Source organism: Chrysemys picta, chromosome 8 (genome assembly GCF_011386835.1).
Source record: "Chrysemys picta bellii isolate R12L10 chromosome 8, ASM1138683v2, whole genome shotgun sequence".
NCBI classification, from domain to species: Eukaryota; Metazoa; Chordata; order Testudines; family Emydidae; genus Chrysemys; species Chrysemys picta.
The window spans coordinates 73446691-73472825 of NC_088798.1; the positions used below are offsets into that span (position 1 = coordinate 73446691).

The 26135-nt window shown below is 49.3% G+C and overlaps 2 protein-coding genes across 2 annotated transcripts; one reads left to right on the forward strand and one right to left on the reverse strand.

Moving 5' to 3' along the window:
- The first annotated feature begins 663 nt into the window (after positions 1 to 663).
- HARS1 (histidyl-tRNA synthetase 1) lies at positions 664 to 25794 on the forward strand. The gene is made up of 13 exons (XM_005280849.4): positions 664 to 819; positions 1030 to 1119; positions 6998 to 7117; positions 7491 to 7586; positions 8663 to 8788; positions 9061 to 9168; positions 15228 to 15326; positions 20343 to 20436; positions 20781 to 20908; positions 20990 to 21232; positions 23091 to 23207; positions 24125 to 24271; positions 25241 to 25794. The coding sequence occupies exons 1-13, from the start codon at positions 727 to 729 to the stop codon at positions 25298 to 25300; spliced, it is 1521 nt and encodes a 506-aa protein (XP_005280906.2). The 5' UTR covers positions 664 to 726; the 3' UTR covers positions 25301 to 25794.
- Positions 10877 to 12509, reverse strand: LOC122172213 (elongation factor 1-alpha 1-like). Its single transcript, XM_042840754.2, has one exon. The coding sequence runs from the start codon at positions 11983 to 11985 to the stop codon at positions 11446 to 11448; it is 540 nt and encodes a 179-aa protein (XP_042696688.2). The 5' UTR covers positions 11986 to 12509; the 3' UTR covers positions 10877 to 11445.
- Positions 25795 to 26135: the final 341 nt, after the last annotated feature.

Below are 26135 nucleotides of genomic sequence, written 5' to 3' on the forward strand. Positions count from 1 at the left end.
CCAGTGAGTACATCGATTAATCTAGATATTTGCCTAGTTTTGCAACAGGCTACATAAAAAGCACTAGTGAAGTCAGTACAAACTAAAATTTCATACAAACAATGACTTGTTTATACTGCTCTATATACTATACACTGAAACGTAAGCACAATATTTATATTCCAGTTAATTTATTTTAAAAGTATATGGTAAAAATTAGAAAGTAAGCAATTTGTCAGTAAGAGTGAGCTGTGGCACTTTTGTATTTTTATGTCTGATTTTGTAAGCAAGTAATTTTTCAGTGTGGTGAAACTTGGGGTAGGCAAGACAATCAGATTCCTGAAAGGGGTACAATAGTCTGGAAGGATTGAGAGCCACTGACTTAGAGGTGCAAAGAGTATTTTTCAGACCTCTTGGACCCATCTCTGCGTAGCATCACACAGATCACTCTGGAGTCTGGATCAGCAGTCTGGGTGAGGAGGTGTCCGGGATGTCAACCAAGCTTTTAATTGAGGCCTTGATGCAGCAAGGCACAAGACATGCGTAACTTTAACTACTGACTGTCTCGCTGTGCCTATAACCGGGTCACACGCTGACCGGTGAGCATTCTCTGAGCAGGGAAGGGCAAAGTGTGGGCAGCGGCCTCGGACGCTGCTACTACGCATGCCCAGCTCATCCGCGCATGCTCAGTGCAGTGAGGTTCCGGGGTGGGTGGGAGACGGGAGTGCGGCAGCCGGTGCGGTGACCATGGCTGACGAGGCGGCGGAGCTGGGCGAGGCGCTGCGGCGCCAGGCGGACACGGTGCGGCGGCTGAAGCAAGAGAAGGCCAGTCCGGAAGAGGTGAGCCCGGCCCGTCCCCGCGGCTCCCTGTCCGGGCTGTAGCGCCCCCTCCCGCTCCCGCGCGCCTCTCCCAGGGGGTTTGGCTGGGGGCTCGGGCCTGCCGGGGCTGGGGAAGCAGGATGTCCGGGCCGGGGAAGGGGAAAGGGCCAGGAAGCCCAGCTGCCTTCCCTGGGTGGTGCTGTTCATCTGCCGTCCTGTCTCTGTACCCAGGTGGCTGAGCAGGTGGCGAAGCTGCTGGAGCTGAAGGCGCAGCTGGGCACAGATGATGGGAAACACAAGTTTGTCCTCAAGACCCCAAAGGTAAGTCCCCAGCCCTGGACTCTGAGGTTGTGACAGGCAGCCCCTCTTCACTTCCCCTCTCCCTCTGGTGGTGGACAGCCTGCCTTGGTCCCCACAGTGCGTGGCTCAGATGCATCTGCCTGGAGGAATGAGCTGCAGCATAGTCTGGCCCAGGGCCAGTATGTTACCAGGGTGCAGGGCTTGAAGGCAGGGGCATCTGAACCTCAAAGGCTCCAGCCACAGTTGTCTGACAAAGGCTCCGTGTGCGCTTACAAAGGTACCAAGTGGCATGGAAACCTGAGACCCAGGTGTGTAAACAGCCAGGACTGGAGCAGGATGGGAGGCCCAGGAAAGCATGCTTTCACTCTACTTTGTACAGCCACTGCAGGCTCTGCCAATGGAGTACCTGTCCATCTGAGAAACCTGCAGTTAAATAAATTCATCTTGAACCCCCTACCCAACCCCCATCTATTTGTACCCTCCTCACTCCACCGAAGATGCCCATAAACACAGCTAGAGGAAGAAGTTAGCTTTGCAAGTTCTTAAAAGTTTCCACAAGTGGTGGCATCACTGGGAGTGTTAGTATAGACAGGCCTCTGACTCACTGCTAGCAGTGTAAGAACCATGTTGTCTAACCACTTTGTGAATGTGACACAGTGGTAAAATCACTTACAATCTCTGGCACCTGATGTCTGGTGGAACTGTGCTGAGGGTGATGGCACTGGAACTTTAGGAGAAATCTCAATGTAGACAAGGTCTTGTGTATCTTCCTTCCTTTTACCTTATCTGTGGGTCATCTTCCGTAAGAGCCTTGTGTGCATGATCTGTGTGGCCCCCAGGCCTTCACATGCTTCTCTTTAGAATATATGTCTTTCAATAGGACTATACACCTAAACAGTATTATGTAGCTAGATTAAGAACATATAAGAACATGAGAACGGCCATACTGGGTCAGAGCAAAGGTCAATCTAGCCCAGTATCCTGTCTTCCAACAGTGGCCAATGCCAGGTGCCCCAGAGGGAGTGAACAGAACAGGTAATCATCAAGTGAGCCATTCACTGTCGCACATTCCCAGCTTCTGGCAAAACAGAGGCTAGGGACACCATCCCTGCCCATCCTGAGTAATAGTCATTGATGGACATATCCTCCATTAATTTATTTCGCTCTTTTTTGAACCCTGTTATAGTCTTGGCCTTCAAAATGAATGAAGGGCCAAAAGATCATAGACTCAGTGCATTAAAAAACAATTGTTTTAAAATCAGCCACAAGCTTATCTTCCTTATTCCATCACCCTGCTCTGGTTTTGTCTCCCATTCTCTTTTTCTCTAGTAGGATTCAAAAAAAGTGTGGCCATTCTCATGGGTAATGAGAATATCCACATGTTGCATCCAAAAACAACAACAAAAATACCCCCAAAATAACGTAGATTTAAATCCTCAAGCTTCGAGACATAAGCCAACCACAAACTGACTAGGATTAGGAAGAATGTCCTCTGTGGACAAGTTATTCCATACCATAGTTGTCCATTTTGGGGTTTCTTGCACCTTTTTAAGCACCAATTACTGACCTGATCTGGGAGAGTAATTCCTGTAATCCTTTGTGAGCTGTTTGGGGCAAAGTCCTGCTCTTTTGTTTATGTAGTGCCAAATACACTGGCACAATCCAAATAACTGTTCTCCCAGACAGAAGATCTGCAGGGGACAGTTTCTCTGGTGATCCAGATTGTATGGTGGCATGTTCTCATGGGCTGTCCCAAGTCAAAGCAGCTAGACTTCACTGAACAGCCTGGTAACTGCACTGGGAGAGGCACTTTCAAAGCTGCCGTTAGTGTTCTCAGCCAGGTCTGTGAAACACCTGGCCACCAGCAACTCCCATCCGCAAACAGAACACAAAACTAAAAGCTTGTCTGCACACAGAACTTGCATCAGTTTAGAAACCCATCATTAGTTTAAACAGTGCAGCTTTGTGTGTATCCCAGCCTTACCTTCCCAGAAATCCCTCACTGTCTTGTCTGTTATGACCACACTTTACTATGCATTAAAGAGAAAGTGTCTCCACTGCTGATAAATCATTTAACCCTATGCCTTCGAGATAGATGAATGTCCCAGACTTCAGGGCTTCTTCCTGGTAGTTAACAAAGCACAGGGTTTTATCCTGGTTTTCATAAACCCCAGAAGAGCTGGTGTAACTGACAGCAGACTGAGTGAGCACATGTGCACTGCAAGGGACACCCCATATGGCAGGTAATGCTGCCACCTTGCCCTGCATGGAGCCTGTATAGTCTCCCTAAATCAGTGGTTCTCAACCTTTTTGGGCTCAGGGCCCATTTGTAAATGTTTATGGCCTGTCACAACCCAGTAAATAGTCTGGGGGTGGAGGCCCTGGGGTGGTTCTGGTTGGATCCCGGGAGGGTTGGGTCCTGCCCGGCACTCTCCCCACAGTGGCAGTTCCTGCAGCTCCTGTGTTGTGGGGCTAGCTGGGCTTGGCTCTCTGCTCTGGGTGTTGCAAACTCCAAGGCTGCAGCACTGCTCAGGTTTGGCTCTGCTCCCTGACTGGACCAAATTTGGGTGAGTGGAGTTGTGACCTAGCTCATGGGATTGCCGTGCCACTCACTCAAATTTGGCCTACCCGGACTCCAGTTATTATGACAGCTGGGCCAAACCTGAGTGGCGCTGGGACCCCAGAGGCTGCAGTGCCTGGAGCAGGGAGGCAAACCCAGCCAGCCCCATGGGACAGGAGCCACAGGAGCTGCCACGTGACCCTTTGAAACACTCTGGCAACCCAGTTTTCCGATCCATGGGTTGAAAAACCCTAGACCATGCTGCCTCTATCTATTGACTTGCTCCTTTTTGACCAGAGATCATGCTGGCTGCTCAGCAGAGGAGCTGATAACTGAAGGCATCCGTCTCGAAGGGCACTTGTGGCCTTCCAAGCTCCATGAGCGGTTGCCTGGGCAACGGTGCCCATCTAGCTGTGAACTGATCTGGGGTCTTCCGAAAAATGAAGGGAACCCAAAGGCCAGCGCAGGGTGGCTGTGAGATGACCGTGACTAACCTGTGATCTTTAGGGCATAGTGGTAATAAGTAACCCTGGTGACCAGTTTGCATCAGTTACATCTTCAAGGCTATTCACCAGGAGAAGAGCTAGAAAACTTTTCTCTAAAATATTGCTCTTCCAGAGCAATCACAGCTGTGGACTTTAAACCTCGCGCCCCCTGCAAAAGCCAGCTCCACCCTCAAGTAATGAGTACAGGCAGGGTGCAAGGATGTTATGTGGCATTTTCCCTGGAGCAGCCAGACCATTTACAGTGGTTGCCACATCTGGTGAAGGGACCAGGAAGCTAACAGCTCAGGTTCCCCAGCCTTGTAGCTGTTGTTAGATATCTGCTTGATGAGGGATCTTGCTGGGACAGTAACTGACGGTTCTTAAAGTACAGTCCCTGGAATAGGGACTGTCATTTTCTTTGTCTTGTGGGGCCCTGAGCATCCCGAGGCTGGCCAAATAGGACATAGGTCAGTCAGTTTTAATCTGCTGTAGATGTTTTTCTCTTTAGAATTTTACAGAAGCTCAGGGATTCTGTCTGTTTCAGGTTCCTTTAAATATGTCCCCAATTTCAAAGGTAATAAGATAGCTTCCATTAGCACTCAATTCAAGTAAATGAGGGAAGTTAGCATTGCTTAGAGCAGGGGTTCTCAAACTTCATTGCACCGCGACCCCCTTCTGACAACAAAAATTATTACACGACCCCAGGAGCGGGGACCAAAGCCTTAGGCCAGCTGCCCCAGGTGGCAGGGCCAAAGCCTGAGCCCTACCGTCCTGGGCGGGGGAGCCAAAATCAAAGCCCAGGAGCTTCAGCCCAGGCAGGGAGCCTGTAACCTGAACCCTGCCACCCAGGCCTGAAGTCCTTGGGCTTTGGCTTCGGTCCCAGGCAGTGGGGCTCGGGCTTCAGCCCCAGGCCCCAACAAGTCTGAGCCAGCCCTGGCGACCCCGTTAAAATGGGGTCGCAACCCATTTTGGGATCCCGACCCACAGTTTGAGAACCGCTGGCTTAGAACTATGGTTTGCTCAAATAACAGTGATGAATGTGGTGTAAATGGCTGAATAGATCTGTAGGCTCAAAGGCTGTGCCACTGTACACATGGCACAATCTTCAGGCAGCCTCCTGCTGTTACAGAAGCAATGGCCTTGGCAGCAGCTGGAGCACTAGTGCAGAGTGTCTTTATCATTGTAAAAGCTGGCAGCTAGCCTACACTAGCACTGCTGCACGTCCTAGCCTCAGGGGTGCCACACTGGTGCTTGACCAATGGCAGGATAATTGCAAAAAATTGCTTGTGTGGCCAGGGCTAGAGACATCACAAGCAGTCACTAGAAACTTTTAATTAAAAAAAATTGAAATGTCTTTTTCTAGAGATTTTTGGTGTCAGGTGAGATGCAACGTCTGGGATGGCTAGCAGCAGGGCATGCCACCTGCATACGTATCTGCCTTCTTCTAGAAGGGCCCATCCTTGTGGGCATGGGAGTTCAATCTTGGGCCTTGTCATTTTTTGGCCTCTGCTGAGAACAGCAGCAAGGGGGTAATTAATGCCATTTGTGATAGTAGTGTGTGTGATGTGGACATCTGTCCACTAGGCAGAGACCCCTCAACTCATTCCACAAAGACCACTAAGCAACCTATTGATGGTAATGAATGTGGGCTGCATTTGAATCAATGACTAGTAGGTGAAAGGCTGGATAACCTGATCCCTTGATCCATCTTGCTCCTGTGCTCCAAATTTTAGCTAAAATAAAAAAGTAACTAGTAAGATTGCAAAAGTGGAAGAAAGTCTCTAGTTGTTTAAAATTTGAGACAATTCCCAGCTTCTCAAGATCTGGAAAAATGTTAGCAGTAAACATAACATTAAAAGCCAGTCTTCCTTTTCTGGCCCACAGAATCACACATTATTTAATATTGTGTGCCCCCTTTCTCTCCCTGGTACCACATATGACTCTATCAGTAGAAGAGGCAAAGCCGGTAACTGCCATGTGAGAATAAGGTCTGAATTTATTAATAGTCAGTCATGGTGGTTTTTGGCTGTCTGGAGGGGATGATCAAAATGATTCAGTGATTCTAACAAAGAAGAAATGGAATGAGAAATCTCATCCCCTTCACATAGCAAAGGTGCACTCAGGAGACAAGTATCATCAGACCCTCTGGTCTTGCTGAAATGTCCAATTTCTCTGTCTAAAGGAATTCTTAGATTAAAACACCTATAAGCCTGATGCTTTACTCCTAAATTTCGAAAGCTCCTCTGTCGTCTCAGCCTTATCCTCTAGTTGGGTTATTTTACCAGACACTGACTCAGAAATATCTTCCTTTCTTTGGTGCCTCTCTAAACTGTGAGCTCCTTAAGGCAGGGACCTTGCCTTTATACGCGCCTATAAAGGGCCAAGCATGCTATTGGTCCTGTAGAAGTAATTGGATCCGTGCTGGATTCTCCACCTTCTGGCTCATGAAGTTTCCCTCTGTAATCTATGAACCTCTGGCTCCCATTAGCTGTGTGCTACCCAGCAGCTGTATAAGTAGCCAGGTCACTTCTGGACAGCATCTTATGGCTTTCACCTGCACTTAGAGATGGTCCAAGGATCTCTCATTCTTCTCTGGGCTGGAGCTTTTGCTTTTGGTTAATTCCCTTTCACCAGGTGTATTGATGCTGTTCCCATTGTGTATCCCTGTCTTTCTGGCTTTGTAAGTATTTTAGACACATGACACACCTAGTCCACCACTTCCTTCCTTTGTGCATGGAAGAAGCAGAATGTACCCATCCATGTTAATGTTCATCTAGGCAGAATCATTCCACCAGCTCAGGCCATGGTTCTGTGCTCTTCTTCTCACCCACTTCCCTTTGATTTGGGGTCTTAGGGCACCCGGGACTACAACCCCAAGCAGATGGCCATCCGGGAGAAAGTCTTCGACATCATTATCAGCACCTTCAAGCGCCATGGAGCTGAAGTCATCGACACTCCTGTGTTTGAGCTGAAAGTGAGTGCAGGAGCTGTGAGGTGACATCTGGGAGGGGGTGGCTGTGCTGGTTAAGGCACTGACCCGTGAGTTGGACATGATCCCCAGGCCTGTAGCTGTTTGCCCCTTGAAATCTTTAGGTGCATTTTAAAGTATGGTAGCTGCATTAGTCATAACTTGAAGGGCAGGCGCCCTGACTAAGGCCTCAGTGTGAGCAGCTCCCATGAAAAGTGAGAGCCTTCTGTAGTAAAACTGTGGTTTAAAGGTTGCACCCTTGGCTTATCATGTGGACATGTGGCATCTCCTTGCTTCCTCACTGAGCCTCTTGTTGCAGCTTTGTGCTCCTAGGCTTTGTCCCTTCTCACCTGAGATGTCATCTCTCTGTTTCATCTAGGAAACTCTGACGGGGAAGTATGGGGAGGACTCGAAGCTCATCTATGACCTGAAAGACCAGGGGGGAGAGCTGCTGTCTCTTCGCTATGACCTGACTGTATCCTGCCACAGTTCCTGCTCCTGGCATGCCGATTTCATCCTACACAGTACATTCACTGATGGGCAGTATCATGTGGAGGCCTCAAGAGGGAGATGGGGAGGGCAGTCTCTGCCTGGGTCTTTGATTCCAGGTCCTCAGTGGTGGGGCAGTCATGCAACAGGACCTAACGGGAAGAGCACAGGTCTGGGAATAGAGACCTGGGTTCTGTTCCTGGCTATGCCAGACTCCCTGTGACTCACGGTACTCGGCTGTTTTAACTGTTATTCTCCCCTTCATATAACACAAGAACCAGGGATCGCCCAATGAAATTAATAGGCAGCAGGTTTGAAACAAACATAAGGCAGTACGTCCTTACACAACACACAGTCAATTTGTGGAACTCATTGCCATGGGATGTTATTAAGGCCAAAACTATGCTTGGGTTCAAAAAGGAATTAGATAAGTTCATGGAGGACAGGTCCATCAGTGCCTATTAGCCAAGATGGTCAGGGACACAATCCCATGCTCTGAGTGTCCTTAAACTTCTGACTACCAGAAGCTGGGACTGGATGATGGGGGATGGATCACTTGATAAATTGCCCTGTTCTGTTCATTCCCTCTGACACATCTGCTGCTGCCCATTGTCGGAAGACAGGAGGCTGGGTTAGATGGACCATTGGTCTGACCCAGTATGGCCGTTCTTATGGGGGTTAATGAAGCTGTGATGCCTTCATGAAGCAGAATGTCTGATAGTAATAATTGCTGCAGGGCTGTCTCCTTTTCTTCCCTTTGGCTTCAGTGATTGAGGCGGTGAGCATGAGTGCCTCTTAGCTGTTACTTCTGGAGAAGGGTGTGTACCCTATTGAGCCAGGATAACAGGGGAGGGGTTAACCAGACTTCTGCCTGCAGAGTGATAACCAGGCTGGTTAGACACAATAGAAATGAGGCATAACACCCTTTGCTACTATATGCAGAGAAGTTGGGTGATCCTGTCCACACCAACCCCCTTTGGAAGGTCTGGGTGGCTCTTGTCCTAGACCTTCCGAGCCACAGGAGAGTCTTCTTACGTTCCACCCTTAACCCTTTGTGCTCAGGTGCCCTTTGCTCGTTATTTGGCAATGAACAAAATCACCAACATTAAGCGCTACCACATTGCCAAAGTTTACAGACGGGATAATCCGGCCATGACAAGGGGCCGCTACAGGGAGTTCTACCAGTGTGTGAGTACCGGCAGCCTGAGTGCTCTCCATGCCGCGGGGAGCTGTGTGTCTGGGCCAGGCTTCCCCAGGAACTCAGTCAAGGTGGACCTATATGTGTGACTACAGTGCTGGCTCAAAGCACAAGGAAGTGGACAGGGAGGAAGAGAACTCTATTTGTGTCTGGGGCCTGGGTGCCACATGGGGAGCTGGATATCTGGGGACCCTGGTTGCTGCTGGGCTCCCCCAGTTGTGTTACACTGCCCAGATTTTCACTGACTGTGCTTGTGCCCCAGGATTTTGACATCGCCGGCCAGTTTGACCCCATGATTCCCGATGCTGAGTGTCTGAAGATTGTGCATGAGATCCTGAGCGGGCTGCAGATTGGAGACTTCCTCATTAAGGTAAAACCCGAGCCAGGTGCCAGTGCTGGTTTCTCTAGACGATGCTGTGAAGTAAAGAGCATTCTCCTTGCTTTCTGCTTGCTCCTGGTCTCAGCCCGGCAGCACCTGCAGCCTCTGTAATGCACAATGCAGATTGATCCAGAACCCCTAGTGTCTGTGGCATCTCCTCTCTATGCACTGTGTATGCTAGAGAAACTACCTGACACTGGCTGTCACCCAGCAACCACCATCTCAAGCTGCTCTTCAGAAGGGAGTTCTGGGGTGGACAGGGTCACCCAACTTCTTTGCCTGTTGTAGTAAAGGGTGTTATGCCTCATTTCTGTTACGTGTCTAACGTGCTTTACTCCAGGAGGTGTAGAACTTGTCATGTTTTGGTGGGTGGAGTCAGACAGCAGCTCTCAAACCCAGCTCAGGCAGCAGGGCGACTGCTATGTTGGGCACCCAGTGCTAAAAAAAAAAAAAGGGTCCGGTAGTATTCGTCTCTTTCTTCAGGGCTTCTGATGCTCATGGTGAGGTCCTGCGTGTTGCACCTTGAGTCTGCAAGCTCCACACCTCCACCCTTGTACTGATGACCTTCATCCCTGCTCCCTTTTGAGAATCCATCACCTCCTCCAGGGAATCTGTCCCTGGGCTCAGCCCATGCTGCGCAACAAGAGACGAACTCCCGGCCCACGTGTGGCAGCACGCAGCACATACTGCTGTGCAGACACAGCCTCTCTTATAGTCTACCTTGAACAAATGGGGGCAATAGGACCTGAGAAAATTAGAGGTAGCTAGGTTGTTAGAAAGGGACCGGGTGCCCCGAGACAGCAATGGGAGTAGTGGTGTCGGGAGAACCTTGGAGGCAGCTAAGGCCCCCTGTGAGTTCATAGACCTAGCGAGACACTGCTGGGCTCTGTGGATCAGTTGGAGGGGTGGAAGCCAGCGCTGGCTGCAAACTTGTTGCTGGGATTTCCAAGTGGAAGGTCTGGTTATGATGGGGGCTATCTGTGTTGTTGGACCACCCCAGGGGGAGCTGCCAGGGACTGCCAGACTGGATCTGACCCAAGGTTCATCTAATCCAGTATCTTCTCTGACAGTGGCAGCAGCTGGTGCTTGTGAGGAAGGGGCAATTATGGAATAACCTGCCCACAGGGAAAGCTGCTTGCCCTGACCTTCATCAGTCAGTCTTTGGTTTATACCCTGACATGGGAGGATTTAGAATCCTCCAAAAATGTGTTCCCTCCCTTGTGTAACTGCAGGTGTGCTCATTCTCCATATAACCATCTGATTGCTTAATTAATCCTGCTAAACTGTTGGCCTCCGTTACATCTTGTAGCAGTGAGTTCCACAGGTTAATTATGCATTGTGCAATTTAAAAATTCCTTGAGTTTTAGGTGTAATTGGATGTCCCGCTGTTCTGTATTCTGAGAGAAAGTGACTAGAAGTGCCCAATTTGCCTCCTCTCTATCCTTCATTAAAGATTAGTTCTCTGTCATGTACTCTTATATACAGAGCCGGTGCCTTGCTAGTTAAAGTTAAGAACAGCTTTCTGTTTAAATGATGACTCTGTCAGAGGTGGGAAAACTGTGGCCTGCAGGCCACATCTGGCCCGCGGGACCCTCCTGCTCGGCCTTTGAGCTCCCAAGGAGCTCCTAGGGGAGGCTAGCCCCCAGTCCCTCCCCTGCTGTCCCCTCTCCCCTGCAGTCGCAGCTCGCCGTGCTGCCAGCGCTCTGGGTGGCAGGGCTGCGAGCTCCTGCCAGGCAGTGCAGATGCAAGAGCCGCTGGCCTGCCCCGGTGCTCTAGACTGTGCGGTGGCAGGACTGCCAGTCCTGGTGCTCTGAGTGGCATAGTAAGGGGGCGTGGAGCGGGGGGGTGGATAAGGGGTAGGGGATCCTGGGGGACAGGGAGCAGGGGGTGGTTGGATGGGGTGGAGGTTCTGGGGGGGCGGTATGGGGACCGGGAATGGGGGGGTTGAATAGGTGTGGGAGTCCCAGGGGCCTGTTAAGGGGCAGGGGTGTGGATAGGGGTTGGGGCAGTCGGGGGACAGGGAGGAGGAGGGGTCCCCAGGGGGCGGTTATGGGACAAGGAGCAGGGGGGGTTGGATGGGTCAGGAGTTCTGAGGGGGGCAGTCAGGGGGTGGAAAGTGGGAGGGGGTGGATAGGGGGCAGGGGCCAGGCTGTTTGGGGAGGCACAGCCTTCCCTACCCAGCCCTCCATACAGTTGCAGAACCCTGATGTGGCCCTCGGGCCAAAAAGTTTGCCCACCCCTGCTCTATGTGCTCTAAAGTCTACATAGTTACTTGGTGTAAGTGCTGACTTCTTTGACAATTTCTTCGTATCTCTTCTGGCTGTACGGTGGCTCAGTGGAATCCATCTTGTTCACACCAACAATCAGCTGTTTTACACCCAGTGTGTAGGCCAGAAGGGCATGTTCACGAGTCTGCCCATTCTTGGAGATACCAGCTTCAAACTCACCAATACCAGCAGCAATAATAAGGACAGCACAGTCAGCTTGGGAGGTGCCAGTAATCATGTTTTTGATGAAATCTCTGTGTCCAGGAGCATCAATGATGGTGACATAGTACTTGCTTGTTTCAAATTTCCACAAAGAAATATCAATTGTGATACCACGCTCACGCTCAGCCTTCAGCTTGTCCAAAATCCAGGCATATTTGAAGGAACCTTTGCCCATCTCCGCAGCTTCCTTCTCGAACTTCTCGATGGTCCTCTTGTCGATGCCCCCGCACTTGTAGATGAGGTGCCCGGTGGTGGTGGACTTGCCGGAGTCGACATGGCTGATGACGACGATGTTGATGTGGGTTTTCTCCTTGCCCATGATGAGTGGCTCGCGGCGTCCGGCTCTTTCGGTACAAAATCAACACCTGCGAGGCGTCGGCAAACCCGTTTCAAATATGCCTGGGTTTTGGACAAGCTGAAGGCTGAGCGTGAGCGTGGTATCACAATTGATATTTCTTTGTGGAAATTTGAAACAAGCAAGTACTATGTCACCATCATTGATGCTCCTGGACACAGAGATTTCATCAAAAACATGATTACTGGCACCTCCCAAGCTGACTGTGCTGTCCTTATTGTTGCTGCTGGTGTTGGTGAGTTTGAAGCTGGTATCTCCAAGAATGGGCAGACTCGTGAACATGCCCTTTTGGCCTACACACTGGGTGTAAAACAGCTGATTGTTGGTGTGAACAAGATGGATTCCACTGAGCCACCGTACAGCCAGAAGAGATACGATAGTTACTTGGATATGCCTTGACATTTGGTGTGCCTCATGGGGTAGAGTTATTGGTCCAAATTTGGGATCATTTGATCAAGGAGTTCTGGAGATACAGCCCCTCCTGGACACCCCACCCCCCCCCCCCAAACAGCTTTTCTCAAAATTGAGATATTTTAACAGCATTTTTTGTGCACAGATCTATGGATCAAACCTGGGCTCTGATCCTGTCACAGAGGTCCCTAATGCTGGACATCTGACCCAGCATGGAACCCACTGTCCCTTTGGGGGAGTGAAATTGAGAACAACATTTGTGAGCGAGCTTAGCTTTTCAGTTAGACATATGCCTAACTATTCCTAAGCCTCACAAAGTATATGGCAGGGGCACACACGATTGACAGCCACCAGGTGGTCTAGTGGTTAGAATAATGGACTTGGACTCAATAAACCAGGATTCTATTTTTGGTGCTGCCACAGGCTGCTCAGTGACCTTGCCCAAGTCGCAGCATTGCTCTGTTCCTCAGTGTCCCCATAGGAATAATGCTGTTTCCTTTCTTGGTAAAGTGCTTTGAGATCTGATGAAAAGTACTATGGGAGAGCATCTCAACTGCAAATCTATATGATAATTACAACTGCCCCATAATGAACACTAACTCCTACCAACAACATTTTTCTGTTTTAAAAAAAAAAATCCAAAACAAAACAGCAAATTCACTGACAGGAAATTTGGTTAAAGCAGAGTTAAGGTTGCTGAGTGACAGTTCGTGCTCAGCAAAATTCAAACTTGTGAAAACCATGAAATAGAGCGTTATGGTACATGCCCACACAACCATATCTCTGCCTTCTTGGAGCAGAGTGCCCATGTGCCATAACACATACTTGCCCTCTGCCTTTGCATTGTACTGAAAAGGAGATGCCTACGCTTGCCCCATACAGCTACACAGAAAGAACACTACAGCTGCTAAATTTTACACCCCCCTTCATTCTTAGGCACACAATGCCATACAGCTTTCTACTGTACTTCCCCTTACCCTTCATTAAACCCACAGACAAGGTTCATCTTATTTCCGCCTAACTGCTAATCCCTGTGGCAAGAAGACTCCCACATTTCAGTGTTACATTGCATGAGTATCCCCCAAGATAGAATTATACAATATCAAGGTTGGAAGGGACCTCAGGAGGCCATCTAGTCCAACCGCCTGCTCAAAGCAGGACCAATCCCCAGACAGATTTTTGCCCCCGCTCCCTAAGTGGCTCCCTCAAGGATTGAACTCCCAATCCTGGGTTTAGTAGGCCAATGCTCAAACAACTGAGCTATCCCTCTCCCCAAAATTAATGGAGATATCCTAGCTCCTTGAACTGGAAGGGACCTTGAAAGGTCATCGCGTCCAGCCCCCTGCCTTCACTAGCAGGACCAAGTACTGATTTTGCCCCAGATCCCCAAGTGGCCCCGTCAAGGATTGAACTCACAACCCTGGCTTTAGCAGGCCAATGCTCAAACCACTGAGCTATCCCCCCCATACATGGAGATATACCTATCTGATAGACATGCACCTCTTTCCTTTGATCACATGTGCAGGTTAGGGAGAGGGGCTCTCACATACCCTTAGAGGGGCACAACCCCCCCTCCACCCAAAAAAATAGCTTCATATCTCAATCACAGGCTCTTCCAATCTGCTCCAGCTAATCCCTCCTCCATTCAATGCAGTGACATCTAAGGCAATGAAAGCAGCTGGAGTGCATGCAGCTAATTCCAAGGGGCTATTGCCAGCTACAGGGGGGCAGAATGAAGGAGGTCTGGGTATTTACCTTATCTCTGTATTTCCTGATTCTTTTCAGAAGTCTTAAATTTTGCTGGAGTCAACATTTTGCAAGGCCACAAGATACCATCCAGCAATCTTAACTCTGTGTTAATGAAACTTTTTGTCAGTGAATTAATCTCTGTTGTAGACTCATTCCAATTGTTTGAGTCTCTTCCCGTCTGGAAGACTTTACAGGCTTTGAATCTCTGCTCTCCCCTCTTTCTGCACCCCCACTCTTTGTGCTTTTTCTCCATTGAGAGAGGGTGACCAGAAGTGTCATTAGTATTCCAGGTGAGGGCATGCCATTGAGGCATTTAATGGATTGAATATTTCCAGTATTCCCTGTCCCATTCCTTTTGCATCTGTTTTCATTATTGGCCACTGCTGCTCGATTTTCATTGATGCTTAGGTTTTTTCCCCCGTGAGTGGTGGTAGTTAGTTTGAAACCCAGCAGTGTCTGAGTAATTCAGATGATTTTCTCTGCTGTGCATTACCTTGCATTGGAATTCATTGAGCTTTGTCTGCTGTTGTGCCACCCACGCACCTACCTTAGCTCCTCAGACTTGGCTAACTGTAATAATTGTCACTTTGCCACCTTGCTGCTTGTTGATGTGTTCAGTAAATGCTGGTCCTCATACAGAAACTTGGGGCACCTGCTGTTAACCTTTGCCATGCTGAAAACTGAACATTTCCTCCTCCTTCTTTGTTTTCTGTCTTGCCCAGTTTCTGTTCCATGATGGGACTTTAATTCTCATCCGTGCCTCTCCTTCCTGAATAGTCTCCTGTGAGGCCCTTTGTCAGAGGCTTTTGAAAGTCCAGCTAAATTGTCATCCAGTTTTCACTTATCCACTGTTTCGTAGCAGGAGCAGCTAAGCCCCTGGGACTTCTGGGAGCTGATGGTGGTAGGGGTAGCTGGCTAGGTGGGGTCGGGGTGGTAGCCAGCCCCTCTTCTCTACCCCCAAAGTCTCAGAGAAGTGGAGCTGAAGATTCTGTTGTAATTGGGATATTTCCATTGGGTTCCCATTGAGTGACTCTGCTTCCTTCCAGGTCAACGACCGGCGTATCCTCGATGGGATGTTTGCAGTTTGCGGGGTACCAGACAGCAAGTTCCGAATGATTTGCTCCACTGTGGACAAACTAGATAAGGTAAGGGCTGAGATTGCCTGTTACAGCTGCTTTGTGGGTTTCACAGCCCTCCCAGTCAGCACAGACTGCTCAGACAGACTAAGGGCAGTGGAATCTGGTTAGAGAATGCTAGTAAACGTTGAATTATTTCATTTCTTCCCCCGTGTGTTGGACATTGGGGGTTCAGCACCTAGATAGTGTAACTAGGTCTCCACGAAACACCCTATTTCCTTTAACATCCCCAATGGGTCCTGAGCAAACTGATTTACAGTGCAAGTCACCCTAAATCCATGGGATTCTGCAGGTCTCTTAATTTACCGTCACAAGACTTAAAAGGATGAGCTGCTGGTTATTAACCTGGAGTAGTGAAGCTCCTGTGTGTCTGGAGCAGGGATCCCACCACCCCACTCTTGGTTGCCATCTGGAATCCATGCTGCATCGGAACATTCAAAAGCTTTTTTTCTAATTCAGTGTTTTTGGGGCCATCAACATCCACTGTTGTGCTGGGGATCTCATTACAGCCCAGCTGTTCTCCAGCACAGATCTGTAGTATAGATGGAACCTTGCTAAAGCCTTGGTATCTGGCATAGTGGCAGACTGCAGCAGGAGGAGTATAGAGGCCAGGATCCTGCAAGCCAGCCACACTTCAGATGACTGAGGACTGAGTTTTGTCAGGTAAATTTGCAAATGAATAGGATGTAGCAGCATTGTCCTGTCAATGGCTCTGTAAATATCACCCTGTGAGCAAGTGCTCTAGTGCTCAACAATGCTCCAGCCAGCATCAAAGCAGGAGACACACCGTCTGTGGAGGCTGGGCATTGCTAGCTGTAGTGTCTGTGGGAGGCTGGGGTCATATGCGGACTTGTCACTTCAAAGCATCCCTTGCCCTAGCAACTTGTGTGTCCTGTGAGGAAGGAAGGAGCTGCACTGTGGATGCTTAGGGTGATGGAGTAATGGTGAAACCATCTCCATGTTCCAATCAAATGAAAGTACAGAGGAAGGAAAGAGAAACCAGCCTGAAGAAGCTGTGAGTGCTGAGATTGGTACCCACAGTGTGTGGGATATGCACGTTTCTTGTGGTGGACAGGCTTATGCCAACCAGGCTGGCTAGTGTAGATGAGCTGTAATGGTCCAATTCTGTATTATAGCCAGAGTTAAAGATAACAGCCCAGCACTCTGCACTGGTCAATAGCTTTGTTTCCAGGAGGAACAATAGCAGCAATTCTCACCTCCACTTTGGTTTGTGAAGATGAATGAGGTCAAAAAGTGAGTTGGCCTTCAGCTGCCTCTCTAGACAGTTTTCTTTGCTGCTGAGTCTTGACTGTAATTCCCAGGCAGACTTTACGAAGCTGGAGTTAAGGCTGTAAATGACTTTGCTCCTCTGTGCTAACTGAAGGGGGAAACCTTAAAAGAACGTTATAAGGAGTTGGAGCCAGAAATCAGACCACTGGAAAATCTGTAAACAGAGTTAAAGCCCAGGTAAGGAGCCAGGGTAAGGCAGCCTAGGGACACCGTGACAGAGGAGGGGCCCTGTGACCTCCTTGTGCCGTGGTTCCACACACACTTTGAGCCCTGATGGTGGGGGGCTCTCTCCCCTCCCAGAGAGGCACAGACATTAGCATAGGGTCCCCTTCTTCACTCTCCTCCCGTAGAGCAGCAGGAGGGGCCCAGCCCTCTCCTAGAGGGGCAGCAATTACAGCAGGGAGCTTCCACAGTACTTAACCTGGTAGCTGACATGTAGTTGCTTGGGAGGGTGGATTGCACCCACTGTAATCTTCTCCTGCCATACACAGAGTCCTGTGCTGGGGTGGTGTTGACCATCCCTTACGCCATGCATTGGGTCTTGACGTTAATACCCAATTGAGATGCATAGGACAGTTCCCCCTCTAAGAGCTACTGTTTCAGACTCTCTGCAGACTCAGGCAGATATAGCTACACCAGTTACACTTTGTTTGTATTTTTGAGCTTTCCTTTGCAAATACAGTAGAACCTCAGAGTTATGAACACCTCGGGAATGGAGGTTATTTGTAACCCTGAACTGTGTGTAACTCTGAACAAAACATTATGGTTGTTCTTTCAAAGTTTACAGCTGAGCATTGACTTAATACAGGTTTGAAACTTTATTATGAAGAAGAAAAATGCTGCTTTCCCTTTATTTTTTTAGTAGTTTACATTTAACACAGTACTGTACTGTATTTGCTTCTTTTTTGGGGGATGGAAGGTGTTGTCTCTGCTGCTTCCTGATTGTGTACTTCCAGTTCCAAATGAAGTGTGTGGTTGACTAGTCAGTTCATAACTCTGAGGTTCTATTGCATGAGGGCTAGGAACTTTTTTTATGAAAGCTGAGATTCTGATGTGCTCACCCGACTGTAGGAGCGGGGAACCCTTGTGCTGGGGCCTATAGTGTCTGTACCTTAATCTGGCTCTGTCTCTACTCACAGCGCTGAGAGCCATCCTTGCAGCTGAGATGTCTGCTGTACTCGGGCGGCTCCAGGCACCAGCGCAGCAAGTGCGTGCCTGGGGTGGCAAGCCGCGGGGGGCGGCCTGCCCGTCACTGCAAGGGCGGCAGTCAGGAGACCTTCGGCGGCGTGCCTGCGGGAGGTCCGCTAGTCCCGCGGTTTCAGCGGCGGGTACGCTGAAGCCGCGGAACCGGCAGATCACCTGCAGAAATGCCGCTGAATCCACGTGACCGCGGACCGCCCACAGGCATGCCGCCGAAGGCTGCCTGACTGCCATGCACTTCAGTTATCTTCCTATGTTTGAAAGTATTAACAGTGAGAGATTTATACACAGGGCCCACCCCTGCAAGCGCACTGCAAGCACTACCCTTGGCGTCACTGGGAGTTGCGCATCCCTATGTGGGCTAGCAAAGGGTGTCAGTAGGACACTTGGAAACTTGCTGGAACCTTTACTAATTCAGAGGAATTTGGGGGGGGAAATTTACACAGCTGCTTTAGTGAAATCTCTCAGGACACACAGGAAAAGGCAGAGTGGTTAGTAAACTAACTATATTGAGTAGTTGTAAATAAAACAAAACCTGCAGCAGCTGGTCTTGTCTTTAGCAGCCCTCTGCTCTAGACCAGTGGTTTTCAAACATTTTAGGCTGCGTACCCCTTTCCAAATAATGTAGCCTACCATATACCCCCATCTGAGATAGGGTCATAATATACCTATGACTAGATTGCCGAGTCTTCCTAAATAAAATGCGTTGTCTGCCATTACAGGATTTTTCTTACATACCCCCGACGAAAGCTCCTGTACCCCTAGGGGTACATGTACCCCAGTTTGAAAACCACTGCTCTAGAATGTACTTCTAACACTTGCATTCTTCTTCCTGTGGAGGCCTCCTTTAATGATTCTAACAACATTCAAGAAAGGCTACTAGCTGGATGCTTAGGTTTGAATGCTCAGCAGTGAAAGAGTTAATGCTAGCATTTTGCGGTTCATTGTTAACCCCAAAATGCCAGATGTAGTTTGTCTCTCTCTGAGCATGTGGCGCTGCACCTGTGCTGCTGTAGTGTAGATGCTTCTTACTTCGATGGAAGGGATTTTTCCATGGCTGTAGTTAATCTCTCTCTCAGAGGTGGTAGCTAGGTTGTCAGAAGAATTCTTCCATCAACTTAGTTACATCTACACCAGGGTTTAGGTCAACCTAACTATATTGCTGAGGTCACACAATTTTTCACAGCCTTGAGCAATGTAGCTAGGACAATCTCATTTTTAAGTGGAAACAAGGCCTGAGCTATTTCAGGCTGCTGGCTGCATACTCAGGCCTCGTCTACACTGGGGGAAAAGGTGTGGCTTCTACAATGAGATTATAACACACTGTAAACACTAGTGGAGAAAGGGCAAGGTGTAGTTTTACCTTGGTATAGCTAGTCATTTTGCCCTGTCTACACGAGGGTTTTTACAGTGTGTTAATGGTCTCCTTCTAAAAATGACACCTTTTTTCTTAGTGTAGACGTGGCCTGGAAGCCAGTATCTGCACTGGCAAACATGGGACCTGCAATTCGTAACCAGTGCAGCAGCAGAAGCTGTAGAGCGGACAGGTCCTGGGTGGGCTCATATGTTTTTACTGCTGTGACCCTGGCCTGAGATCAAAACAAAAGCTTTGTTTCCTGTCATCTCTGAGTTCTGTGATAGTTTGCTCCATGTTCTTGCTTGATGAATTCCATTAGAGCTGCTGTCCCAGGGATGGATTTACAAGATGATTTTAAGACAGGGTAAGGGGTAATGTTATCAGAGTAACAATGCCCTGAGGGGATGCATTGGTAAGTGGGTAGTGTGTGTTGGATATGCTCATTGGATATGCTGTGTAGTGTAGCACTCCCAAGAAATATAGTAGTTAGGAGGGGGTGAATGGCCTGATCAAGTGGGCTACTAAAATATGTAATTGGCTATTCATTTGTAAATGCTGGCACCCTGCATCATTATTCCACAGACAACTGAGTCACTAACAAAAGTAGCCAATCTGTCCTCCTCCATCGCTGCCTCTTTCTTTGTAGTGGTGTGATCCCAGGACCAGGAGCCCAGGTACCCCGGCTAATCCCAGCTCTGAAGCTGATTCTAGCTGTGACTTTGGAAAAGCCACTTAACCACTATGTGCCTCAGTTTCCCCTCTGTTAAAAGAGGGGAGATAAATACTTACCGACCTTGGTGCTGTGGGGTAGGTTTGTCTGCGAAGTGTTCCCTATTGTCATCTCTGCAGTATTTTTTTCCCCTCTTATTTTCTCTTAGCCTTTTCTAGCTGTGTTCTCACTTTCTTTTCTTATAACGATTTTTACTGTATCTTCTTTTATACCTTGCCACACATTGTTCTGCTTCACATGAAATAAATTGACTAGATCCTGGAATTCTGAGGCATCAAGGTGCTTTAGAGTCTGATTTCCCAATTCCTCTTTGCTGCTCTATTTATATGAAGCAGAACAGTGGCAGACAGGGAGAGATGGTGATGAGCGCTCCACTGAGAACAACTCCCAGGAGCAGTGGGTTCAGCCTGGGGAGCTGTGATTAACATTCTCATCTCCCCCTCCCCAGGCAACATGGGAAGATGTGAAGAGCGAGATGGTTGGAGAGAAGGGGCTCTCGCCAGAGGCTGCGGATCGCATCGGGGAATACGTTCAACTGCATGGTGAGTTCTGTGGAGCTGTGAGACCTGGTTCCCTGTCCAGCCTCACCCAGGTCAGATGAGAGTCCATGTGGGTCACTTCACCAGCCACTCCAATTTCCTTGGTCTCTGCATGGGGAGGGTCAGGGTTCCCCAGAGGTTTAGCTGCTGTTGCCCAGGCCGAGCTGACATGCAGCCTGCACATCACAGGTAGGATGCATGGTCGGTATCCCCTGGGAGGGAGATAGAGATGCATGAAGCTGGAGGAGTGAGCAGGTGGCTGTGAGCCAGGCTGAGTGGAGCGAGTCCATGGGAGCTTGACCACGTCACCCTCCCTGGTATATTTAAGTTGTGTGTCATTTCTGCAGGTGGGCTGGGTCTGATTGAGCAGCTGCTCCAGGACCCTAAGTTGTCCCAGAACAAGCTGGCCCGAGAGGGGCTGGGAGACATGAAGCTGCTGTTTGAGTACCTGACCCTGTTTGGCATCGCAGATAAGGTGAGTGGTGAAGGGACACTGACCAGGCCTGACTGGGTCATTTGTTGTGCCTGGTAATGGGATTCCCCTCCTGTCCCACAGATCGCCTTCGACCTGAGCCTGGCGAGGGGTCTGGATTATTATACTGGGGTGATCTACGAGGCCATCCTACTGCAGCCTCAGAACGCCCACAAGGAGGAGCCGGTCAGCGTGGGCAGTGTGGCTGGAGGCGGCCGCTACGACGGGCTGGTGGGGATGTTCGATCCCAAGGGGCGGAAGGTGCCCTGTGTGGGAGTCAGCATTGGAATCGAGCGGATCTTCTCCATCATGGAGCAGAAAGTGGAGGTGAGTGCCACCTGGCTACTCTTCCTCCTTTGATCCTGGGGAGGACAGACTGGCACCTGCCCTTCCTCCCTGCTGACACAGGGCTGATCAAAAGCTGCGGGGCAGGGGAGCATGCAGGCTCACAACCTGTGTTGGTCAGCCACTTAATTGCCTAAGTCAGATTGCTGTGGCTCTACATGATTAACCAGTTTTAGGCAGGTAAATATGATCAGCACAGTAGTGACTGGGCAGTCTCTGTAACTCCATCTGGCAACAAAAGACCCAGGTTCAGATGCTGCTTTAACATCTAGGAAGATGGAAAACACAGCCCCCTGCCCCAAAGAGCTTATCGACCAAAAGATAAAGTGGTACAGCACAGGGTTGTCAGAGTGACAGCTACCACATGGAGTGTTCATGGGTTTTAATACACTGAGCAGGGAGGCAGGAGCTCACGTTCTAACTGGGGAAAGCAGTGTCTGTCATTGCAGAATTGTGAAGGTGCCTCATCCCATTGCTTTAGCGCTACCTCTGACCTCTGCTCTTGTTTCTTCCTCAGCTCCCCAGCCCCTTCCTGCTGGGCTGGAGGGACATCTGCTCCTGAGAACTTTTCTGCCAAGTCTTTTGTCAGGAGTTAAGCCAGTAGCCTACTATTAGACTATTTTAATTTATCTCCACAGTCCCAGCAGGATTGGCACCATCCCAGAGGCTGGATTTGACCCTTTTCCTCAGAACTTAATTTATTGTTCAAACACACAACTCACAAACTAACACAAACCAAGGCTTTTCATCCTAAGTGCCATCGCCCTGGGGGAGGTCCCTTGCCACAACAGCCAACCTGCTTCCTGTAGCTTCCCTCCTCCTCCTCTGAGCTCTTTCAGTCTGTATGGGAAGCAGCTGACCCTTCCCAGCAGGAGATGATCATTCCCTCTCACAAGTCCAAATACCTGTTCTTAAAGGGGCTCTGCCTCATAACAGGGCTGCCTGGCCCTTAAAGGGACAGACCACCCAGTCTAAAACAACCTGACTGCAAATCCCTTCCCTGCTCAATTGCTTATGTTTCAGTTTCTTGTGATTTCATGACCCCAGCTCTCTCATCAGCCATAGAGTTCCCCTGCAAATACAGACCAGACAAGATCTGATTTTCTCATGTTAAAAAAACAAATCTATTTAGGCCACCACCTCCTCTCCAGCTTGGGGCACAAGCCCAATGCTTCTCCTTAACAGGTGAGCTTTATAGGGGGGGCTCTCAGGCAAAGTAGAGCCAGGAAAATGCCACTTTGAGTAACTGGCAGAAAGGGAGGAAGAGCATAAAGATGTCGAAGCTCCTGGCCTCCAGTGGGGAAGAAGGGGGAGAGAGTGTGTTCGTTCGAGCTTGGCATTGCTTACTTAGTGGTACCTGGCTCAGGCTGGGTCCCACCTTTCCTGCTGCTGCTATGGAGCTGGTGATGTTTTTTGTAAGGCTAGGTCAATGAGAGTACATCTGTTACACTGGGAAGGTCTCTGGGGGGAAGCTTCCATGAAATTGCTCATCTCCAGCAGAAACTCCAACCCCGTGGCACTGGAGTGGGGAAAGCTAGAAACTGCATTTTAAACCAAATTGGATCCCCAAGGATATAGAATGTAGAACTGTGGGGATTTGGCTTGTTGGGGTTCCCAGGGGCTCTTCCACTGTGTTGCTGCTGCTGGCTTGACCTTCCACTGTCTAAGCTACTGGCTTCCCAGTCCCCATTGAATCCATGCGTGCGAAGTGCTCTGTGTGAAGTGGTGGTGGGTCCTGATAGAAAGGGTCTGGGTGGGTGAGGAGTGTCTCAGCTCATGAGCGGCTGGGTGTTTCTATACGTCATCAACAACTCTCACAAGACTCTGTCCCTGCATCCAGGCTTCAGAAGAAAAGATCCGGACCACAGAGACACAAGTGCTTGTAGCAGCTGCACAGAAGAAACTCCTTGAAGAGAGACTGAAGCTCATCTCTGAGCTGTGGGATTCTGGGATCAAGGTATGGCTGGGCAGAGTCTGAGTGAGGGAGAAGAAGGAAACTGGTTGGCTCCAGCCCTTCCATTCCCAGTGCTGGGCATGGACTAGAGCCATCCTCCTGTTCGTGTTACCCTAACCCCATAAGTGGAGAGGAGGGAGATGCTCTGGGGAGACATGCCACGTGAGCAGCAAGCCCTGCCTACTTGAATGTGACCTTGCTGCCTATTCTCTTCTATCCAGCCTCACCATTCCTACAGTTAGGCACTCACTCTGCTGTACATGAGGCAGGGCCAGAGCTGCCAGTCGCTGGGAAGGGGGGTTGGCACCCCTTTAAGAAAAGCTGTACACGCTACATCCTGGTGGCAGCAGCAGCACATGGTTTCCAGACTTCCTGCTTTCCCTGGGTTGTGCAGCACTAGAAATCCTTTACACAAGCTCTCACTTGGCTCCAAGTTGGGAATATTGCTAACCTCTTCTACAGGGCAAAGGGCACTCTCTAGCATGGCATGCATCGGTTGCCCTTCTGATGCCAGCAGAGCTAAGACAAAGAGCTATGTGCCTCATGCCACACCCCTGATGCCTTGCCTAGCTGGGGAATATTGCATCTTTTGCTCTCTAGCCTCAACTGCCAGACCCACCATTGGAACTGGTAGGAGAGGCTCCCTATGCTTCAGCAAAACAGTGCAGAGGAAAAGAGCTCCACCTGTGCCCATGGCACACTTTGCTAATGTTGGGTAAGCTGTTTCAGTTTTGGAAGCATTCTAATTGGGTTGCTCTTCAGAAGGGGGAGCCCTGCCCCCCTGCCTGGTCATTGAGAGATCTGGTCCTGCTGCCTCAAATGCAAACTAGATGGAGAAATCCAAGAACAGGAATGGCAAGTGGGTGCCTGGAGAAATCAGCAGGTATCAAATGTATTGCTGTACTGTGGGTCCCCTCTAGGCAGAGATGCTGTATAAGAAGAACCCCAAGCTGCTGAACCAGCTGCAGTATTGTGAAGACACAGGAATCCCTCTCGTTGCCATCGTAGGAGAGCAGGAGCTGAAGGATGGAGTTGTCAAGCTGCGAGTCGTAGCTACCAGGGAAGAGGTGAGGATGCCTTTGAATATAAGGGATGGGCTGAAGATAGACATTAACAGGCTTTGTCTTGCCAAAGATGAAGTGGACCAAAGCCACCCCAGTATGTGGGAATGGATGTAGGAAGAGAAATTGAGGTGTCAGTAATCTCTCAGCCACATGAATGATTGTTGGGTACCATTGCTGAATTTCTCCTTTATACCCCAATAGTGGATATAATGCAGCTGTATTAGTATGGGGACCTTCCCATATACTGCATCTCAGGAGGCCTTAGAATTAATATCCGCAGAAGATATCAAAGGAGCTAGGCACATTCATCTGACTTGAAGAGTCAGTGAGATACACGAAGGCTGTTTGATGTGGCAGGTACTGCGGAGGAGAAGGCTCGCCCACCGACAATGGCTAAACTGAGTGCGGGGACAGAGGGGAGGTAGATGCTAGATGAGGACAGGGAGGGAAGTGGAGATAAGGTCTGTGAATTGGTGACAATACTTTGCACATATAGGCTGGAGCAAGGCTACAGAGGGATGGTTCAGAAATAAGGGCAACTTTGAACTGGCTCCTACAGGCATGGAGAGCCTGTGAAGGTGTTGGATATGGTTGTGCTTCTTTGCATGAGAAGGTGGATAGCAGCATTCTCTGTGTGCTGGGCAACCGGGTCTTAAGGATGCCATAGAGAAAGGAGTTATTAAAAACTGTTTAGATTGGACCCTGTGCTAGAGATGAATCAAGCTGGAGAGCCACTTACCTAGGAGTTGTTTTGCAGAGAAGGGGTGTATGTGTTAGAAACATTACTTCAAAAATGAACAGTTCTGAATACTTTGGCTTGATTTGTGGGAGGACAGCTAGGTGCTCTTTTGTCAGACAGGGCAGTGCGTGCGATTTGGGGTATTCTTGGATGGACTGGAGAAGAATGGTTTCAGGAGGAGGCTGGATTATAGGAGGGGAGTGGTTCTGTTAATTCATTTATTTGTTTTTCAGGTTGATGTTCGCAGGGAAAACCTCACTGAGGAAATCAAGAGGCGAACGTGCCAGCCCTAGCCTTCCAGCCAGCCAGCCACATCAGCTAGTTTATTGGATTTCAACTGATACGGAGGAAGGGGAAGACTTGTAGAGATTTCCTCTCTAAATGCCAGAGTTCTTGCTCATGACATGTCAGTGGGGGCACAGGGGTCTTTGAAGCCGTATTTATTATTTTATCATGAAATTCCTTTTCCCAGAGGGAGCAGAGATGCTGCTTTGCCTTTTAAAGAACACTGTGCTCCTGGGCGTAGCCAGTGAGAGAGCTGGAGAGGATGTTTCCTGAGACACTTTGGAGAATGCCAGCTGTGTGTCTGTAATCATTACTGTTACGGGGCAGAGCTGTGGCGCCCTGGGCCGTTGGCAGATACTGAGGATCTTGGTCACAGCTTCATGTTCCTTTCTGTTTGAATAAAGGTTCTGCACAGTGTCACTTCTCTGCCTGGAGGGGAAATGACCTCGTCTCAAAGTGTAAAACATTCTAAGCAAGCTTAATAAATCTTCTGACAGTCCCACACCTGCCTCTTGTGTGACTGTCTTCTGGGATTGCAAGGATTTCAGGGCCTCTGTTACTCTTCCCCCCACACTCCCTCAGGACAAGGGCCGGGTGTTAAATGTCACTGCTGCTGCTGTTCCATTCCTTGAGTTCCAGGGACCTTTTAAAAAGTGCACTGGGGATGGTATTTTGCAGTGTGCAGTGAAAAGCCTTATCTGGAAACTCCCATTGGAAACTGTAACTATGCTGGTTCTGGTGGGACCCAACTGAGAGTGCCAATTCAGGACAAATTGCTTAAAACAGGGCAGTTACAGCCCAAGGCTGGGGTTTTTTCACCTCGAAGGCAAACCAAACCAGCCA